Genomic DNA, 16,397 nt, shown 5'->3' with positions numbered 1-16,397 from the left:
TCCCATTTCTTGGGAGGACATGCTGAGAGTGAAAAATATGCTTAGACACTGTCTACCCTACATGAAATTGGAAAGCAAAACATAAAAGGAAACCAGAAAACAGGGCATGAGAGATGATGTAACATCCAGCTTCTCTGCCAATGAACTCAAGGGTGAACTCTTTTACCTTTGAGGGAAGATATACTTACTGACAGCAATCCCACCAGAGTGACTTCCAGCATGTGGAGGACCCAGCCATAACCAGACTGCCCAAGTCTCTAGGACAAACTGATATCTACTTGGTATAATCCAGTTAGTTTCCAACCTCAGCAAAAGCTTTCCTGAAATATAGTAACTCCCACTGAGACACTGGAGGCTTGTGCCACTTTTGGTTGATGCCCAAATTCAGTACGAAGAAAATGCTAATGCCAACAGCTCTTCAGGTTGGTGATAGTGCTTTGGGTTTCCTTCTTCCTTTTCTACACGTACTAAAGACATTTCTTGTGTTTCCAGTAAGATACCCTTGTATGAAACACACTTTTGTAGGTGCTCAGGTAGTTCACCCAAATTCCCCAGGGCAGATATGCAAGTCAGGTAAAAGTATGAAACCAGTAAGGGTACTGGAATAGCCATCTGAGACACAAACCTGTGGAAGGGGGATAAAGTGCCACTGCCCATCCACTTAGCTCACTGGTGGGTTAATAACTTCATGCTTAGAGGTTCTTCATTGAGAACAGTGGGCAACAGCTGCTAATGGGGTCTGACACCAGCACCCTTGGGATGAAGAGAAAGGTTAATTGAATTCTAGTGAGGCTCCCTTTGCGTTTCAGAGCAATTGAACAAACCAGGGCAGCCAACTTCCCAGCATCAGCCTATGCATTGTGGCAAGTTCATCTGTGGTGTGACTAAATTGCTTTCAATAGCAGGAGTGAATTCAGCCTCTGAAAGCTAGATTCAGGGAGACTGAGATAATCCTATTGGAAATTTTGATTGACAACTCGGGCCCATGTTTGTTTTCGCTTGCGGAAACATTGCAGAAGGAATTTTGGATGGGAGGTTGCTTGCTGGTCCTCCAAATGTACTCTTACAACAGTGCAAACTCTTCTACTTCAGTTATTCATGGACACTCTAATCTGCATGGGCATCTTGTGAATAAAAGAAGAGAACAAAATAGATTATTCTCACAAAGTTATTTGCTTTCTCTTGGCATTTAATCTTCTTTGGCTTCTCAGAAGCTGGAATACTGGAATGCAGACAATACTGAATGTAATGTTATTTTGAAGATGTTTAAGCCTGATTGCTCCACATTAGTTAAAACAAAGATGGTATTTTCAAGCTGTAAAAGCATACTTTATGTTTTCAGTTCTTAATTCAGTTTGATGTCCTCCAAAAGCAAATGGTTTCAGGTTATTAATTTCTTCATTAAAAAAGTGATTGTCTGGAATCTGACCTGACTTTGGAATGATATTGACATACGTCTTTGCCATGTGTTCTCAGACTTCCCACAAGCAGGTTTTTATTTTAGCACTGAAAATATGCACTACACTTTATGTCCAATAAAGCCATGAACACTTTAACAGCTTGCTTCCTGTGAAACAGATCTTTATTAGTGGATGAAAAGAAGCCTTTCTTCAGTTATATGGGATAACTCTGCAGTTAGTACTATTTCCCCAGCAATTTCTTGTTTACCTTTGCTTAGGATCTATTCCTGTTTGAACTTCTCTCTAAGGCAGTCTGGATTGACTCTGACTTCCTGACACACTATTTCGTCTTTGTGTCTCTCCATTGTTGGTGTAAGCTCTTTGAACTCCAGTTATCCTTCAGCTGTCTTCTCTGCTTCTTCACAGTCATGTGCAAATGTGTATTGGTTTCTCTGCTCCAGAATAGGACCTTCCTTAGTTATGTTGGCAATGCTGTGCTAGGGAGGTTTTTACCTTAAACTGGTTGCTTGTGTGCCTGTGTATATATTGTTTATGTATCTTTGTAACTTCATTCACTTCCTGTATCTGCAAATGTAAAATGGCACACACATATACACACACACACACACACACACACACAAACTCACACATACTCACACCCAGGTTCTGAAGCAAAAAAAAGTGGGTTAAATAAAAATAAATAGTGAACAGTCCTATTTAGTCAAATTTTTTTGACTGAGACCCCTTGTGGCAGTACTGATGAGGTCAGTTGCTGGAGTGAAAAAAACAAAGACCCTCAATTGCAAGAGTTTGAAAGCACCCCTACATAATCCTGTACAAACCACAGAGATTGTAAATATGCAGCATTATCATGGATAATGCTGCATATAGCATGGAGCCACATATAGCCAGTGCAGTTACAATGAAAACCAGAGGGAGGAATATTGCTTAAAGCAACTCACTTTTATTGACAATGTACTGTAAGGCAAGGAAAAATGTTTGCCAGATTTTTTAAAAAGGCTTGCAGCAAGAGTGATCTGCAGTTCAATGTATTATTGAACTGTCAAAGATACTCTCTTTTATAAATCCAATATTTATCTTTTTGTTATATGTACAAAAGCTCAACTTAAACAAGCACAAAACAGAACAAAGTAATGGATTTGCATATGAAGTTTTGTTGATGGTTCATGATCTAGTAAACAAGAGAATGCACATATTCTTTTACTATAGAGTTACAGTTGACTAGATTTAAACTTAAATATACCCCAAAACACATAACCCCCCCCAAAATACAGATGTGTTCAATATGACTATTTTAGAAAAAAAAATCAAAACAGTGTTCAACCATACTCTGGGAAAAAACATTTACAGATGCCAAGAAAGCTGTATTTGATGGCCAAAACTAATTTTGCATTTTTGGTGAAGGCATCTGTGTGTTTTCACTGTTGTATTCTGACCACTTTAAATTAATATCTCAGCCAGAAAAATTTGCAGAACACTGGCTTTTGTCTGCTTTTGAAAGGATATCTTTTTGAAGTGATGTAAATAAACTGTGAGCCTCTTACAAGATCTCACATTAGGCCATGTTAGAACAAACTATCATTTCCATAGGAAACAATGGTAACAGAAAGGTCCCAGCTATGCTATAAAACCTAGTCAGGGGCCAAGCAACAAAATCTGCAACCTCTTAGTTCTTCCCTGAGGGAAGGGCACAATTTTACCCCACATTCTTTTGACAGCCTTAGTTTCTGAAACTAGCAAACACAGTTGTGTTTTGTGGCTTTCCTTCTCCACCTCCATATCCGTATAGCACTGGCCTTTCACTGGAAAAGCTTTCATGAAAACGACAGCTGCTTTTTCACCAGCGATAATGTAGCACTATTGGTGGCCCATAAAACAAATGAAGGCTAACATGTCAAATATGATGTGTTGGGATAAAAGGGACAAAGGTACTTAGCCACAGCACAGTGCCATGCCTTACCACTGCAGGCCTGTAGCATGAGCAGTAACATGGGTAAGTAAAATTCTACCTATACAGGCAAAACTGAATGTATTTTTAAAGACATACAATACTATTTTGTAATTAGAATCCCCAACATGCTAATTTTTATCACAGACAAGAAGAAAATCTTACGACCATGAAAAAAATGGGACCCAATTAAAAGAAGAATAACGACACCACACATATGTAATTAGTATATGCTGAAAACGAAGCATAAACTCATGTTTTTCATGTGAAAGTCTTCTGCTGGATGCTTAAATGCACAGTTTTTAATGTATTTTTTCCTCCCTCCCCCCATTTTCTCTATGAAAATCAAGCTCTTTGCATAATTAACCAAACCTCAAAGATATTTACATTTTAAAAGCCAATCCTTCACCTTCTGATTTTAAAATGAGTAAGCCTGTATCTTGCATATTTTACAAAAAGATCCAGAGAAAGCTTAGAATCATTATTCAGTATCTGTACTTGGTAAAATACTTCCCTTGAACATGAAGTCAGTGCTGACCTCTTCAGGTTATTTGTGAATAATAAAATTTTTCTAAAGACATGTTACTAAGTAAGAACTGAGGGAAAACACAACAAGAAGAAATACATTATCCCTGTATTGTAAAGTGTTGCCACTTTAAAGTATTGTAAAGGTTGAAGGAAAACACAGGTGTGTATATCCAACTTGCACTATGATTCTACAGAACCTATTAAATCTTTCAAAGCTCTGTCTGCTAAAGGCAGCATAGTCTTTCTGGCTTAGTTAGTACTGCTATAGTATACAGGTTTCTCAGAGTACAGTTAGTACCTACAGAAGTCAATTCTAGCACAGAAGTGTGTGCTACACTTCATATGGCAGGAGGATAAGCGTAAGAGAAAATTTATGACATTGATTTTAAAGAAATCATACAACACACAGCATCTTTATTTCTAAACATAGAAAATTAGATTGTGGTATGACTTAAATGTTCTCAGATATCAAGAAGGTCCTCTCCACTCTCATCACTCTCCACAGTTAATTGTCTTGTCCACCATTTCTTGACTTCTGATCCACAGGAAGCAGCATCAGACATTGGATTAATTTTGCATGCAACAGATTTCATAGTTGAACGTCCACCAAAACGGAGGTTGACTGAAGACACTGAATGGCTTATTGGTTTGGGGGCTAGGAAATGAAACAAAGTTCAGAAAGTCCTGTATTAGAGTTGATCTGCTTCTTGGACATTTTTGCTTAGAATTCAGGTATAGAGAGCTAGCTAGACTAGGGCACCTTTAAACTGATTTAGTTCAGAAAGAGCAGGGCTCTGTTCTAATTTGTTTGTTTTCCCAGCTCCAGATGTTCACACTACTCCCACTAATCTCCTGGTAGAGAGGCACTGAGCAGTGCCTCATTTCCTTCTGCTGGGATAACTGATGCAAGAGATCTCTTCTTATCAAGCTAATTGAAAACTAAATGATTTAGGCAGTACTAACATGAGCTAACCTGCTGGCAAAACAGTGAAAGTTGTAAATATGAGGAAGGGGGGTGAGGGTGCTTTTAGGAGTGGCAGCTACATCTAGAAAGTGATACTTTACAATGCCCTAGGGGTTGAAGTCAGTACAAGTTGCTGGAGTGGCACTAAACCACAGGTCTAAGTATATAACCCCACAATGGATCTTAATTATGCTATTCATGATCTTAAATACCTGTCCTTGCTGGACTGGAGGCAGACTACTTATCTGTCAGCTGTATTGTGCATGGAAATGACCCTCCTTTTTAGGACCACCCACTGAAGAATATTCAAAACTGACACATATTAGATCAGTGTTAAGAAAGAAAACCCTGGGCTATTCATTCAAGATTTCTCACTTGAAAAACATATGCAGTTGACCACAGCAGTATGACTCCTCCTTAGCATGCTTCCTCTTTCACTCTCTTTTCTGACAAAATGTTGGTCTTTGCTGCTCAGTGATATTTAAATGGAAATCATGGATTGAAAGTTTTCTATTAAACTATCCTGTTTCTTGGACAAGTACACTGGTAACAAAAGTAGGGTCAATGGTAGTCAACAGAACAGCATGACTGTCTCTCCTGCTTCCACTTAGGTATGGTTAGGGTCTGAACAGTGGCAGCCTTTGGGGGCAGCACCCTGATTCAGAATAGGACTGACGTAAAAGGTCCTGAGTAAATGTATGAAAAAAGTAAGAAAATGTAATCACTTGCACAGGGCAATGCTTGAGCCCATCTTCCAAACTTTCTGAATTGTGAAGAAAGGGAGAAACTGCTTTATTCCAAAAAGCATGAGGACAGGAAAGCCCTGATGTGGGTGCAAGCAGCAGCCAGGAGGGAGAATTGTGAATCACGAAGCCTCTCTTGGCCTTGTTATTGCATAACAGGAATTTTGCATGTGGGGACTTCACTGATAAGCCTTTTTCACTTACCTGATGGCAAGCGCCATTGTCCAAATTTCCGCTGAGGTTTCCCAGCATCTCCAGTGTCTTGTCTATAGCCACCTCTGTCAGAAAGTGTCGGGCTAAGCAGCTGCTGCTGGCTACTTGTCTGAACAGAGAAAAATTAATCTCAGTCATAACTCCCCTAGGTAACCTTAGGAAGGGATACCTTTCTATTCTGTTTCAAGCTTTACCACGAATACAAACAAAACATATTGCCATTGGTTAGGGCAGCATGACTTCTGCTCTTTAATACCCCAGAAAACTACTACTAACAGACAAAAGCAAAAAGGTCATGTGGGCTCTCAATGCCATTCATCCTATTGATGGATATGAAATTATTCTCAGCCTACTACAACCATTGTAGAAAGCAACCCTTGCATGGTACCTTCTATTTTTCCTATCCTGGAAGAGCCCAGGAGTCTTCCTCAGAGGTCCCAGCATGCCCAGTGCTCTCACTCTCAGTGTAAACACCACTTCAGATTGTCTGAACTGGAAAGCTTCACATCCCCAAGCCTGCACACAGTTTATGCAAGAGATGAAAGCTGGGGCTGTCAGAGTCATACAGCTGAGTGTGCCCTTTAAGGTGTTTAGCACCATGTGAATTTAGCAAGACAGCTAAATATGTTGTGGAATTACTACCTTACAGCATCTTCCCTTTACATCTGATGGCAAAAACTGAAGCAAAACAAGGTATTGTTTTTAATTTTTTTTTTTTTTCAGTTAAAATGATGTTTTAAAAAGAACAAAAAAGAAACATGGAAGTTTTCTAAATTTGTTATGAGGAACTGATATTTTTCTGGATAACATACCTCTGGCTGTGCACTGTTATCTTGATTAATAGCATTCATATCTTCACTTGGCTGTGTTGTCTCAATGCTGGGAGGATTCAGAAATCGGCTCAACTCCTGCTGTTGGCTCTCTCGTAGGCTGTGGATAATGCTGCATGACTGCTGCTGTTTCTATCAAGGTACAATATGTGATGAAAAAAAATGTTCTCATTGGTGTGTCACACTAATGTGTTTTGTTTTTTTTTTAAAGCATTCCAAATATTTAACTGAACAGTGAGCACCAGCTGTGGATCCCAGGTGCATCAATAAAGATCCATGTATTAGATGTTGCTATTTAAACAAAGTGAATTCCAGCATATTTCTAACCTTTAGGGAATAGAGGATGAAATTTATGAACTGCATTAAGTGGAAGGCATGTTTCCCAATTTTTGGTTTAAACCTAGAGTTTAAACACATGCAAAGTTTTGAATTTATCAGTTAAAAGTTCTTGCAAAGAAAAAGAAAACAGGAAATTGGTAGAGATTCACAGGGAATTACATGAAGGCAATGAAAATTTCTGATTTCTTTCATGGATTTTGAAGTAGGCTGTCAATAAGACTGAATAAAATAGTAGTGAAAACCCTGGGACTAAGTATAGATTTACAGTAAAAACAGAAAAAAACCCAACCTACTACCATTATGATTTTACAATCTAATTTGCTTTTAAATTAAAATAAACAGCACTTAGGAAGGGTTTTGCTTTTCTGGGTAGTTTTCACATGATCCCTCTAGGGAGATTTAGAGAATAACAAGAGAATTTGAAAATATATCTTAACTTTCGTAATTACATTCAATTTATAAAAGGTTCATAGAATGTGAAATGATCTGAACCATATTATTAGAGTGAAATGAATAGCATATTTACTTTAACATAGTGTACTTCAATATCATAATGAAATGAACAACAGAGTTAAACAAACCCAGAACTGAGAGCTGAGATTAAATTTACTGCCATTATTATTACAGAGATGAAATCAAAATGAAATTATGTAGTGTATGAACACTGATGTTTCACCTGGAATGTATATGATATTCAAAATGTCCAGCTAAATACTTTAATAAATTTACAAACAGAAGATAGGTGCCATGATCACAGACCACTATGGAAAATCTCCTATCACAAAAAGTAATTTTTTTATGAAAACAAAAAATATATGTGTCTAAGCATGGAGTCAGACTCATAGCAACTGAAAAATTGGTCATCAGTGCAACCAGGTTGTGACTTGGTCCATACACCTGCTTTCCACGTAGACACTTTGCTCATTTACACACACATTAACTGTAATGGCTCACTCAAATGATTTATCTTAATACAGGCTCCATCTGGAGAGTCATCCACAGGTTTCTCATCTGCCAGCAGAAGCGAAGAAGTTATACAATTACATTCTGTGAGGAAGGATTAAGCCTATGAAGTTCCATTGAATTACGTTATTTTTTCTTTATTCCTTTGACTTTGGTCTCTGCATATGCATCTTTCTGCTGTATTGAAAAGAATGATAAAGTTTGGGCAGGAAGAGAGTTTTTGCCTTCAAAAAGCACTTATTTTTGTAGCACTGTAGAGCTGTAACAAACAGCTCTATTTTTGTAGAGCTGTAACAAACTTTCTTTTGCTCAGTTAGCAACTGCTACGTACTTCAAATATGTAGTATCATGACTCCAGTGTAAATGAAGCATAGGGACAGCAGATCCCAGCATTGTTGAACAGCTCAATTTATGCAACCATTTAGATACTGCTTTAGCTTGACTTACTGCTCTGATTCGCTTTAAGCACTTTTTCAGCCACATTCGTATGGTCTGTTTGGCCACCTCCTCTTCTATGGTATATTCCAGTTGTTCCCTAGCAAGCAGCTCCTCCAGCTGAAGACTTTTTCTGATATCAACAGACCTGTATGAAAGCATGCTGGAAAAAACACGATTTATTTATTTTTAAATGCAGGTGCCTTTGCATTTTTTAGAGAATCAAAGCTCATACTTAAGACCTTAGTGTGAAAGTACATAATTTAGGTGCGCACAGTAAATTCACATTAGAAGCTAAAAAATTGATGAGATGATTCTAGAAGAGACTTACTGTGCTCAAAACAAAGGCCCTGTCACCTACAACCAGCTATCCAATACAAGTGAACAGCATTTGTGGTGGTTTGAGTTTTTTCCCCCGTAAGTGTTTATGCTTGGATAATGTTTCCATTTCTATTTTACTTCTAGTCAGGCTCACTATCATATTGCTACACTTGAAGGTACATTTCATTAGTTAGGATACAAGAGGAACATGTGACTGTAGTTTGTGACAAATCTGCAATGAAAATGTTAAAATTCCTTGGAGCTGATTCCCTAGGACCTGTGTTTCCCATCACTAATATTTTTACAGGAAAAAAAAAAGGGAAAACTAATTTTTGTAAAACATTTAAAATTGCAGTGCCTCTGTGGCTACCAGTCTTGGCTTCTCCTGAGCCTAATGGCTCAACCTGCTAGCCTGGAAAGATATTTGTTCTAAAAATGGGGAGAAAATCTCAGGGTACCTGAGCACGTCATGAAAAGTGACATCACCACCATTATGGAGACGCTCCATTTCATAACACATGTGCTTGAACAGCAGCTTGTCCTTGTCAAGATCCACCTCCAGCCTGCCTCGCAGAAGCCTCAGCAGGAATTTCACTCGGAAGGTAGGGATTACACCCTGTATTAAATTGCATAATTGATGGTAAAATATTACTGTTATCTAGCAACTAACTCAGACATTCAACTTGATCACTGAGAGAAAAACTATTTCTTCTAGCAAATTTAAGTCACTGTGAAAACATTGCTGGAGAATGTGCACATTGAGCCAGTTCATCAGTAAGTTCACAGAAGTTTTTGTGGTTATTTAACTCATATACAATGAGAATCTATACCGTTAATTTTGCCAGAATTTTTCAAAATTGCTTGGGGATTTAGTTTCCCCATTTGCATTCATCTGTAATTAGAATCATATTCCCAAAGAGTTGCCCTTGTAAAATGGAAATTAAAGTATAGTTTAAGCACTCATAGCCATATCTATAATTTGTTATAAACCTGTGCCCTTCTCTGTGCATCCTGAATGAACAGGAGAATGTTGAGAGTTTACTGGCTTTCTAAAGATTATCTGCTCTAAGAGGTAGCACATCCTGCACTTTTGGTAACAATTTCTATCTGTTGTTACAAAATTAGGACTGAAAGTTCTTCCTTCTGAAACTGTGGTATTCACAATCTTCAAATATTTTTTGTTCTGCTAAATGAGACTCATCAGAACTATTTTTGCTGTAAGGTGTTTCACATCAGAGAGATTCTATCAGTGCTGGACATGATGGATTCAGAACACTCTACCCCTGTGAGTACAGACTGCAGCTTCCCTCTCCAGCACAGCCATGTGCCAACTATAAACAACCAACTACTTTAACCATAATGTTTTTCACATTCAAATCTCAGTGATGTCATGAATCATTCAGATGATGATTTAATTTGTGTGAGCATCTTAGCAGCTCAGTCTCCCAGATGTTATTCTCATTTCAGAATCACAAAATGGTTGAGGATGGAAGGAAACTCTGGAGCTCACCTTGTCTCACCCCTCTGCTTACACACAGTCTCCTAAAGCCAGTTTCCCAGGATCAGGTCCAGATGGCTTTTGAATATCTCCAAGGACAGAGACTGCACCACCTCCCTGGGAAACCTGTGCCAGTGCTCGGCCACCCTCACAGTGACAAACAGTTCCCTGATGTTCAGAGGTAACTCTTTGTGTTCCAGGTTGTGCTCGTTGCCTCCAGCCCTGTCACTGTCACTGGGCATCACTGAGCAGAGCCTGGCTCTGTCCTCTTTGCACCCTCCCTGCAGGTATTTATATACACTGATGGGATCCCCCTGAGCCTTCTCTAGGCTGAAGAGTGCCAGTTTTCTCAGCTTTTCCTCTCAGGAGACATGCTCCAATCTCTTCATCATCTTTGTGTCCTTTGCTGGACTCTCTCTAGAATGTCTATGTCTTTGTGTACAGAGGAGCCCAGAACCAAACCCAGGACCCCAAGTGTGACCTCACCAGGGCTGAGCAGAGCAGAAGGACCCTCTCTGCCTTGGCCTGCTGGAAATACTTTGTCAGCCCAGGATACCATTGGTCCTCTTTTCTATAAGGGCAATAGTGGCTCATGTTCAACTTGGTGTCCATTGGGGCCCCCAGGACTTTTACTGCCAAACTACTTTCCAGGTGGGTGGCCTCAGCTTGTACTGTTCCTTGGTTTATTCTTCTCCAGGTGCAAGACTTTGCATTTCTCCTTGCTGAGCTTGAACAAATTCCTGCCAGCCCATTTCTCCAGTCTGTGAGGGTCCCTCTGGATGGCAGCACCATTGTGGCATATCAGTCACTCTGTCCAGCTTGGTGCCAACAGTAAATGTGCTGGAGGTGCCCTCTGCCACTCTGTCCGTGTCATTAATGAGGATGCTGAACAGGACTGGACCCAGTATTGACCCCTGGGGCACACAATGAGTTACTGGCCTCCAAATAGAACCTGTCCTGCTGATCTTCACACTCAGGGACTGACTATGCAGACAGTTTTCAGTCCAATTCATTGTCTTCTCATCCAGCCCATACTTGATTAGCCTCTCCATAAAAATTTTATAAGAGACAGTGCTGAAATCTCAGCAAAGATCTTCTCAAGAACAAACACAAAAAATGAGTATGAATCTGCAGGCTTCCAAGGGAACAACTCTCAGGGAGCTGGGAGGAAACATGCTATTATATTTATCCTATAAATAGGTATGTTCGCTTGTAAATCTGCTATCATAACCACTTCACAGAATACAGGTTTGTATTTGAAGGGCCGTGAACAACAGTCGATCATGCTCACTTCTCAAATTCGAACAGTAACTGCTCAGAGAATTTTGTCAATACACTTTTTTCCCCCATATTAATTTTCAAGAAAAACTGGAAGTTTACTGTGTCTCTGTGCTTATTATCAAGAAATTATTATTTCTTACCTCTCTTTTGTCATCAACCATGTTCCATATAATTTGAAAATGCCTTAGATCATTATAACTTAAAAGCTGATCTTCTTCAGTTGAGTAAAACAATGAGAAATTCTCCACAATGATAGCTGAAAACCACAAGAACAAAATACACCCTAAAGAAAGCCTGTAGTTACATTGTAACATCTAATTCTATTGTGAAAACTCCTCATTAAAAAAGGCCTGTATGCTCAGACAAGGATTTTGAATACATAATATACTGTCTTGCCACATCAATGTTTACCATGCTTTTTAAAAGCTGTATCTTAAATGCTGATGAGACGCCTAATCTAACATCTAAGATTGATTAAGTAAATTCCAATGATGTTTGAACAAAGAAGAAATAAAAGCTTAGAAAACAGTGTTCTGTAGGTCAATTCTGCAAACAGAAAATATCTCTTTTTTCCAAAAGCTTTAATTCCAAAACTTCCTGAGATTTGACACTCAAAGAAGTGCCAAAAGAAGTGCCAAAGAAGTACCAAAAGCATTATATGCATGCATGGTATCATTGAAGGTACAAGGTAGCCTCATACCTGAGCAGCACAACAGACTCACATCTAACATACTATATGCCAAGATGTAGTAACAATCTTGTTGTTATTAATGTCTATTTTCACTTACCAACAAGCAAATTTAGCATGATGTATGCAATGATGACATAGAAAGAACAGAAATACATTAGAGCACCAGCATAATTTCCACAGTCTGTTTTCCAGTAGGTGCTGTTATCCGGTGTACAAAATGGAGGCTGAACCTTCAAAACAAAATAAAATGAAGTAAAATAATAATAATAGAAAGAGGTTATTAATTTCACTGCAATCAATATAATATTTAAGACTATTATGTCTTTAAGGCTTCCCAGTTAGGGAATTATACTGTGGGCATTATTGTGGACAGGTTGTTTTTCTTCCTTTAGTAGACAGAAACCAGGAAAAAGAGAGAGGTATGACAAGAAAGGCTGAGGCATGGATCTTATTACCACACAGAGGACACATTGTGCATTATGCCACTGTACAGGAACAACCTGGTGCTTTGAAGCATAGTGGTTTTCAAAATGTTTCTTCCCTGCTCATTAATTTTAAAAAGGAGAGGCATGTGATCTTCCTTGCAATGGAAAGCACAGATAAACATTTACTTGGGCAAAACATAATGATTCAAGGAGGAATTTTGAGGTCATCAAGACTATCATTCACATGGAATGAGCCAAAGAGTAGGAATGAAAGACAAGGTTAATCTGAAAAGACACCTTGCCCCAGTCAAAGCAATAATAGTGAAAAAGTGAGTTACTAAATTTCTGATTTTGAAAACATCTGTTTATTTTTGTTTTTAAATCATCTAATTGCTTAGCTCCATGAAACACTATACTGTGAATATGTGACTGGAACTTCAATTTGTGCATCATGTTCTGAGGTTTAGTGAAAATTATTTTCTTGAAGACATAAAGGCAAGCCCAACATTCGTTGTACAAAGCTAAAATACTGAAAACAGAGATGGAAGGGTATCTCTCATTTCTTGTCTACTTATCTCTGGTGGTATTGTAATTACCATGCAATCATGCATAATTTTGTTCCAGTCTTCTCCAGTAACTATTCTGAAGAGTACAGTAATAGCCTTGCCAGCTGATGAAAAATTTGCATGTCTGTTTTAAAGAAAGAGAGAGAGATTGAGAGTGAGAGATTGTTTCACTTCCCAGAATTAAAACATTAGGCAAGAAAAAAATGTTTCCATTTTCTACTGTTCTACTATTTTAAACCAAAAATAGTTACAGAATTACTTGAATCATTTATTTAAAGACTTAAGATACAATAACTGAACTCTAGCTCAGACACAGGTCTGAGTATTTCAACTCATCAGAGAGCTAAAGGAAACTCAAGGCCAGATCCCACTTTCTGTCTCCATTTTGTTTTGTAAGCCAGACGATGATGGGGAAATCTCCAGCTAAGAGCCAGTTCAAAGAACTGTCTCCTTTCTGTATCAGCCTGGTATATGGATCCTGTTCCTGGGTGATGCCAGTAAAGTGCAGTAGGTACTTTGTTTCAGCATCTTGTGGGCTAGCACAGTTCTGCCTTGAAGCATCTTTCAGCTGGCATAATGAAGAACAGCTCTCAGTCTGCTCTGGGTTGGATCAGGTGTCATTTGGTCCAATGCACAAGGACTGGAAAGATGGCTCAGTGTCTCTTATCAGAAATTCTCTTTAGAGCTCTTCAGCCAGACCTGCAGATCTGTCTGGTTTTTACCACAGATAAACTTCTCTAGCACCATGTGATTTCTTCAGGTTGTTTGAAGAACAGTCCTGTGAGGTGGGAACTCCATACTGTACCTGTTAATGTTCTCTCCATATTTCACTGTACCAAATAACACCACTCCAGCGAAAGCATAACAAAGAAGCAGTAAGAACATTCCCACTATGATGAAGAAACTTTTGTACATGCTGACAACCACAGTCAGGAGAAGCATTTTTAGTGTTACCTGCAAAGACAGAAAGAAAGCAATCCATAAGAGCATTCAGGAAAGCAAATATAAAACCTAAAAGAGAGTTCTTGCACTTGCCATTTTGACATCAAATCCTTTAGCCACATTCATTAATGGATGAGCTCAGTAAAATGGTACATTATGAATGTGAACTGTGTGTGCTTTTTACTTGTCATAGATACGAGCACATCTTCCTCATTTACAAGGCCAAGGTGTTCCTCCCAAAAAGTATATTTAGGATAATACAGTGTAGGTTATTACAGTGATGGTACAACATAAGCTTAACTATAATATTCTAGGATCAGTATTCTTCTGAAGTATCAGCATTGACATTGCATGAACAGTGGTGCAATAAGCTACTTTGGGCTTATCTGAAAGTGATCCTAACTGTTATAAACCACAGGTACTGTGGCCTACCCAAAGGAATACTTTCATTTATAGAGAAGATTTCCTTAAGATCAGTACGGCTTTTTTAAGCTGGTAATTTCTCATGGAAGTTTGTGGAAGATCAGGGACACCTTCCAGAAGCCTTCCAGTACCTAAGTGGGGGTGACAGGAGAGCTGGAGAGGGACTTTTTACAAGAGCATGTAGTGACAGAACAAGGGCAAGTGGCTTTAAGCTAAAAGAGGTTAGGCTTGGATTTGATATTGGGAAGAAATTCTTCACTTTGAGGGTGGTGAGGCACTGGAGCAAGCTGCCCAAACAAGTTGTGGATGCCCCACCCCTGGAAGTGTTCAAGGACAGGTTGAATGGGGCTTTGAGTAACTTGGTCCAGTAGCAAGTGTCTCTGCCCATGGCAGGGGGGTTGGAATGAGATGCTCTTTAGGGTCCCTTCCAACCCAAACCACTCTGTGAGTCTATGATTCTGCAAAGTTGGCCAAAAAACACAAGATGAGAGCATAATTTTGAAAATTCCATAGGCTGTGTGCCTTGATAATAGATATTACTTTCCCATGCATGTATATTTTGCATTATACTCTAGATAAATTTATTGCGCTATATTGTCCTAAGACTCTTAAATTATTTGGATATGATGAAAAATCCCCTTTAATGGGACTGAGGGTTTCATTTTTCTTTATAATCATGCTAAATTCCTGCTGACCTTTAGCCACCACATTGCATCAGGATGGGTAAATTAGTGAAACTAATACAGCTGGTAACATGAAAGTACAAATGACTAGGTTAAAACCTTGAAAAAAACATCAGAATCAATCAGAAAGCTTTGAAGGAAATCACTTGGTCTGGATGCATAGAAGAAGCAAGGACTTTTCATTTGACCTCCAAGGCTCTACAGGCTCTGTATAGTCTGATTGAAAGAAAACTTTTTATCTTTACTCAAAAAACCCTTTGACTTACTGTTCTTAACCCTGGCAACCTAGTACAGCAGTTTTTTCATCACATTTACTTTAATATGTCAGACTTCACAGAAAATATTTGGATAGTCTAAGAAGTTCTACAGCAAGGGAATGCAGTGTCACCACTTGTTAAATAAATGTGTTTGTTCTCTGCCTATGTTTATTCTGCCAGTCTACTCTCAATTACATCAGAGGAAATCCAAACACAAAAGAAATGTAAACTTGAGAAGTGACTTGCTTTGTCACCATCCCAGTATTTCCAGAAGAACATCTTGGCCCAAAATTATTTTTAAATTGAATATAAATCCTTTACTGTGACAAGACATACATTGTAGAGACAAAAGACACAAACCTGCGCTCTGGAAAAAGAAGCCTTTTTAAGAGACCACTGTCATAACAAGAGGAGTGCATTCAACCACCACTACAATAGTCTTGCAGAGAAAATAAATGAAGAGCATGCCCATCACATCTCACTGAAACGGAAAGGGCTGAAAGTAGCACAGTGCATGTTCAGAGTTGTAGAGAGCATTTTTAAAACCTGTGGTATTGCAGCTGCACTTTGTTTTCTGAAAAAATTCAGCTTTTCCAGTAACCATAGCACTTATATACAATCTACTTAAAATTCTGACATTTTAAGGACAGCATGTAAAGTTGCAGACTGCTGTTTGATTTTTTTTTGTTTTTGCCTAGAAAACAGAGCCTTACAGAATTTGCATGAGAGATGCACAGCATCTAGTTCTTTAATCTATACATGAGCACTGCAATAATTGCAGTTTCTAACTTATACTTACATGCTTCCCACAAATGGAGAAAAACCTGAAGACAATTACACATGCCCCCATCATGTATGTGTATGCATTCTGGAACACAAACACAAAAGATTTAATACATGGTTCCCCAGGAATCTCTTGAACAGAT

The 16,397-nt window shown here is 38.6% G+C and overlaps 1 protein-coding gene across 1 annotated transcript in view; it reads right to left on the bottom strand.

Annotated features, from left to right (window-relative positions):
- Positions 1 to 2,480: 2,480 nt before the first annotated feature.
- NALCN (sodium leak channel, non-selective) overlaps positions 2,481 to 16,397 on the bottom strand; it is a 230,438-nt gene continuing 216,521 nt past the window's right edge. The window contains exons 36-45 of the mRNA XM_088051078.1: positions 16,271 to 16,339; positions 13,972 to 14,120; positions 13,197 to 13,290; positions 12,273 to 12,405; positions 11,625 to 11,740; positions 9,164 to 9,321; positions 8,397 to 8,547; positions 6,630 to 6,779; positions 5,809 to 5,926; positions 2,481 to 4,552 (exon numbers count right to left, since the gene is read on the bottom strand). Coding sequence (XP_087907204.1) covers positions 4,359 to 4,552; positions 5,809 to 5,926; positions 6,630 to 6,779; positions 8,397 to 8,547; positions 9,164 to 9,321; positions 11,625 to 11,740; positions 12,273 to 12,405; positions 13,197 to 13,290; positions 13,972 to 14,120; positions 16,271 to 16,339 — 1,332 coding nt within the window. The 3' untranslated portion in view covers positions 2,481 to 4,358. The remainder of the gene's footprint in view (positions 4,553 to 5,808; positions 5,927 to 6,629; positions 6,780 to 8,396; positions 8,548 to 9,163; positions 9,322 to 11,624; positions 11,741 to 12,272; positions 12,406 to 13,196; positions 13,291 to 13,971; positions 14,121 to 16,270; positions 16,340 to 16,397) is intronic.

Source organism: Pseudopodoces humilis, chromosome 2 (assembly GCF_049639895.1).
Source record: "Pseudopodoces humilis isolate 2021_Gansu_Grassland_sample_001 chromosome 2, ASM4963989v1, whole genome shotgun sequence".
Taxonomy (NCBI): domain Eukaryota; kingdom Metazoa; phylum Chordata; class Aves; order Passeriformes; family Paridae; genus Pseudopodoces; species Pseudopodoces humilis.
This window is presented reverse-complemented; position numbering and strand designations above follow the sequence as displayed.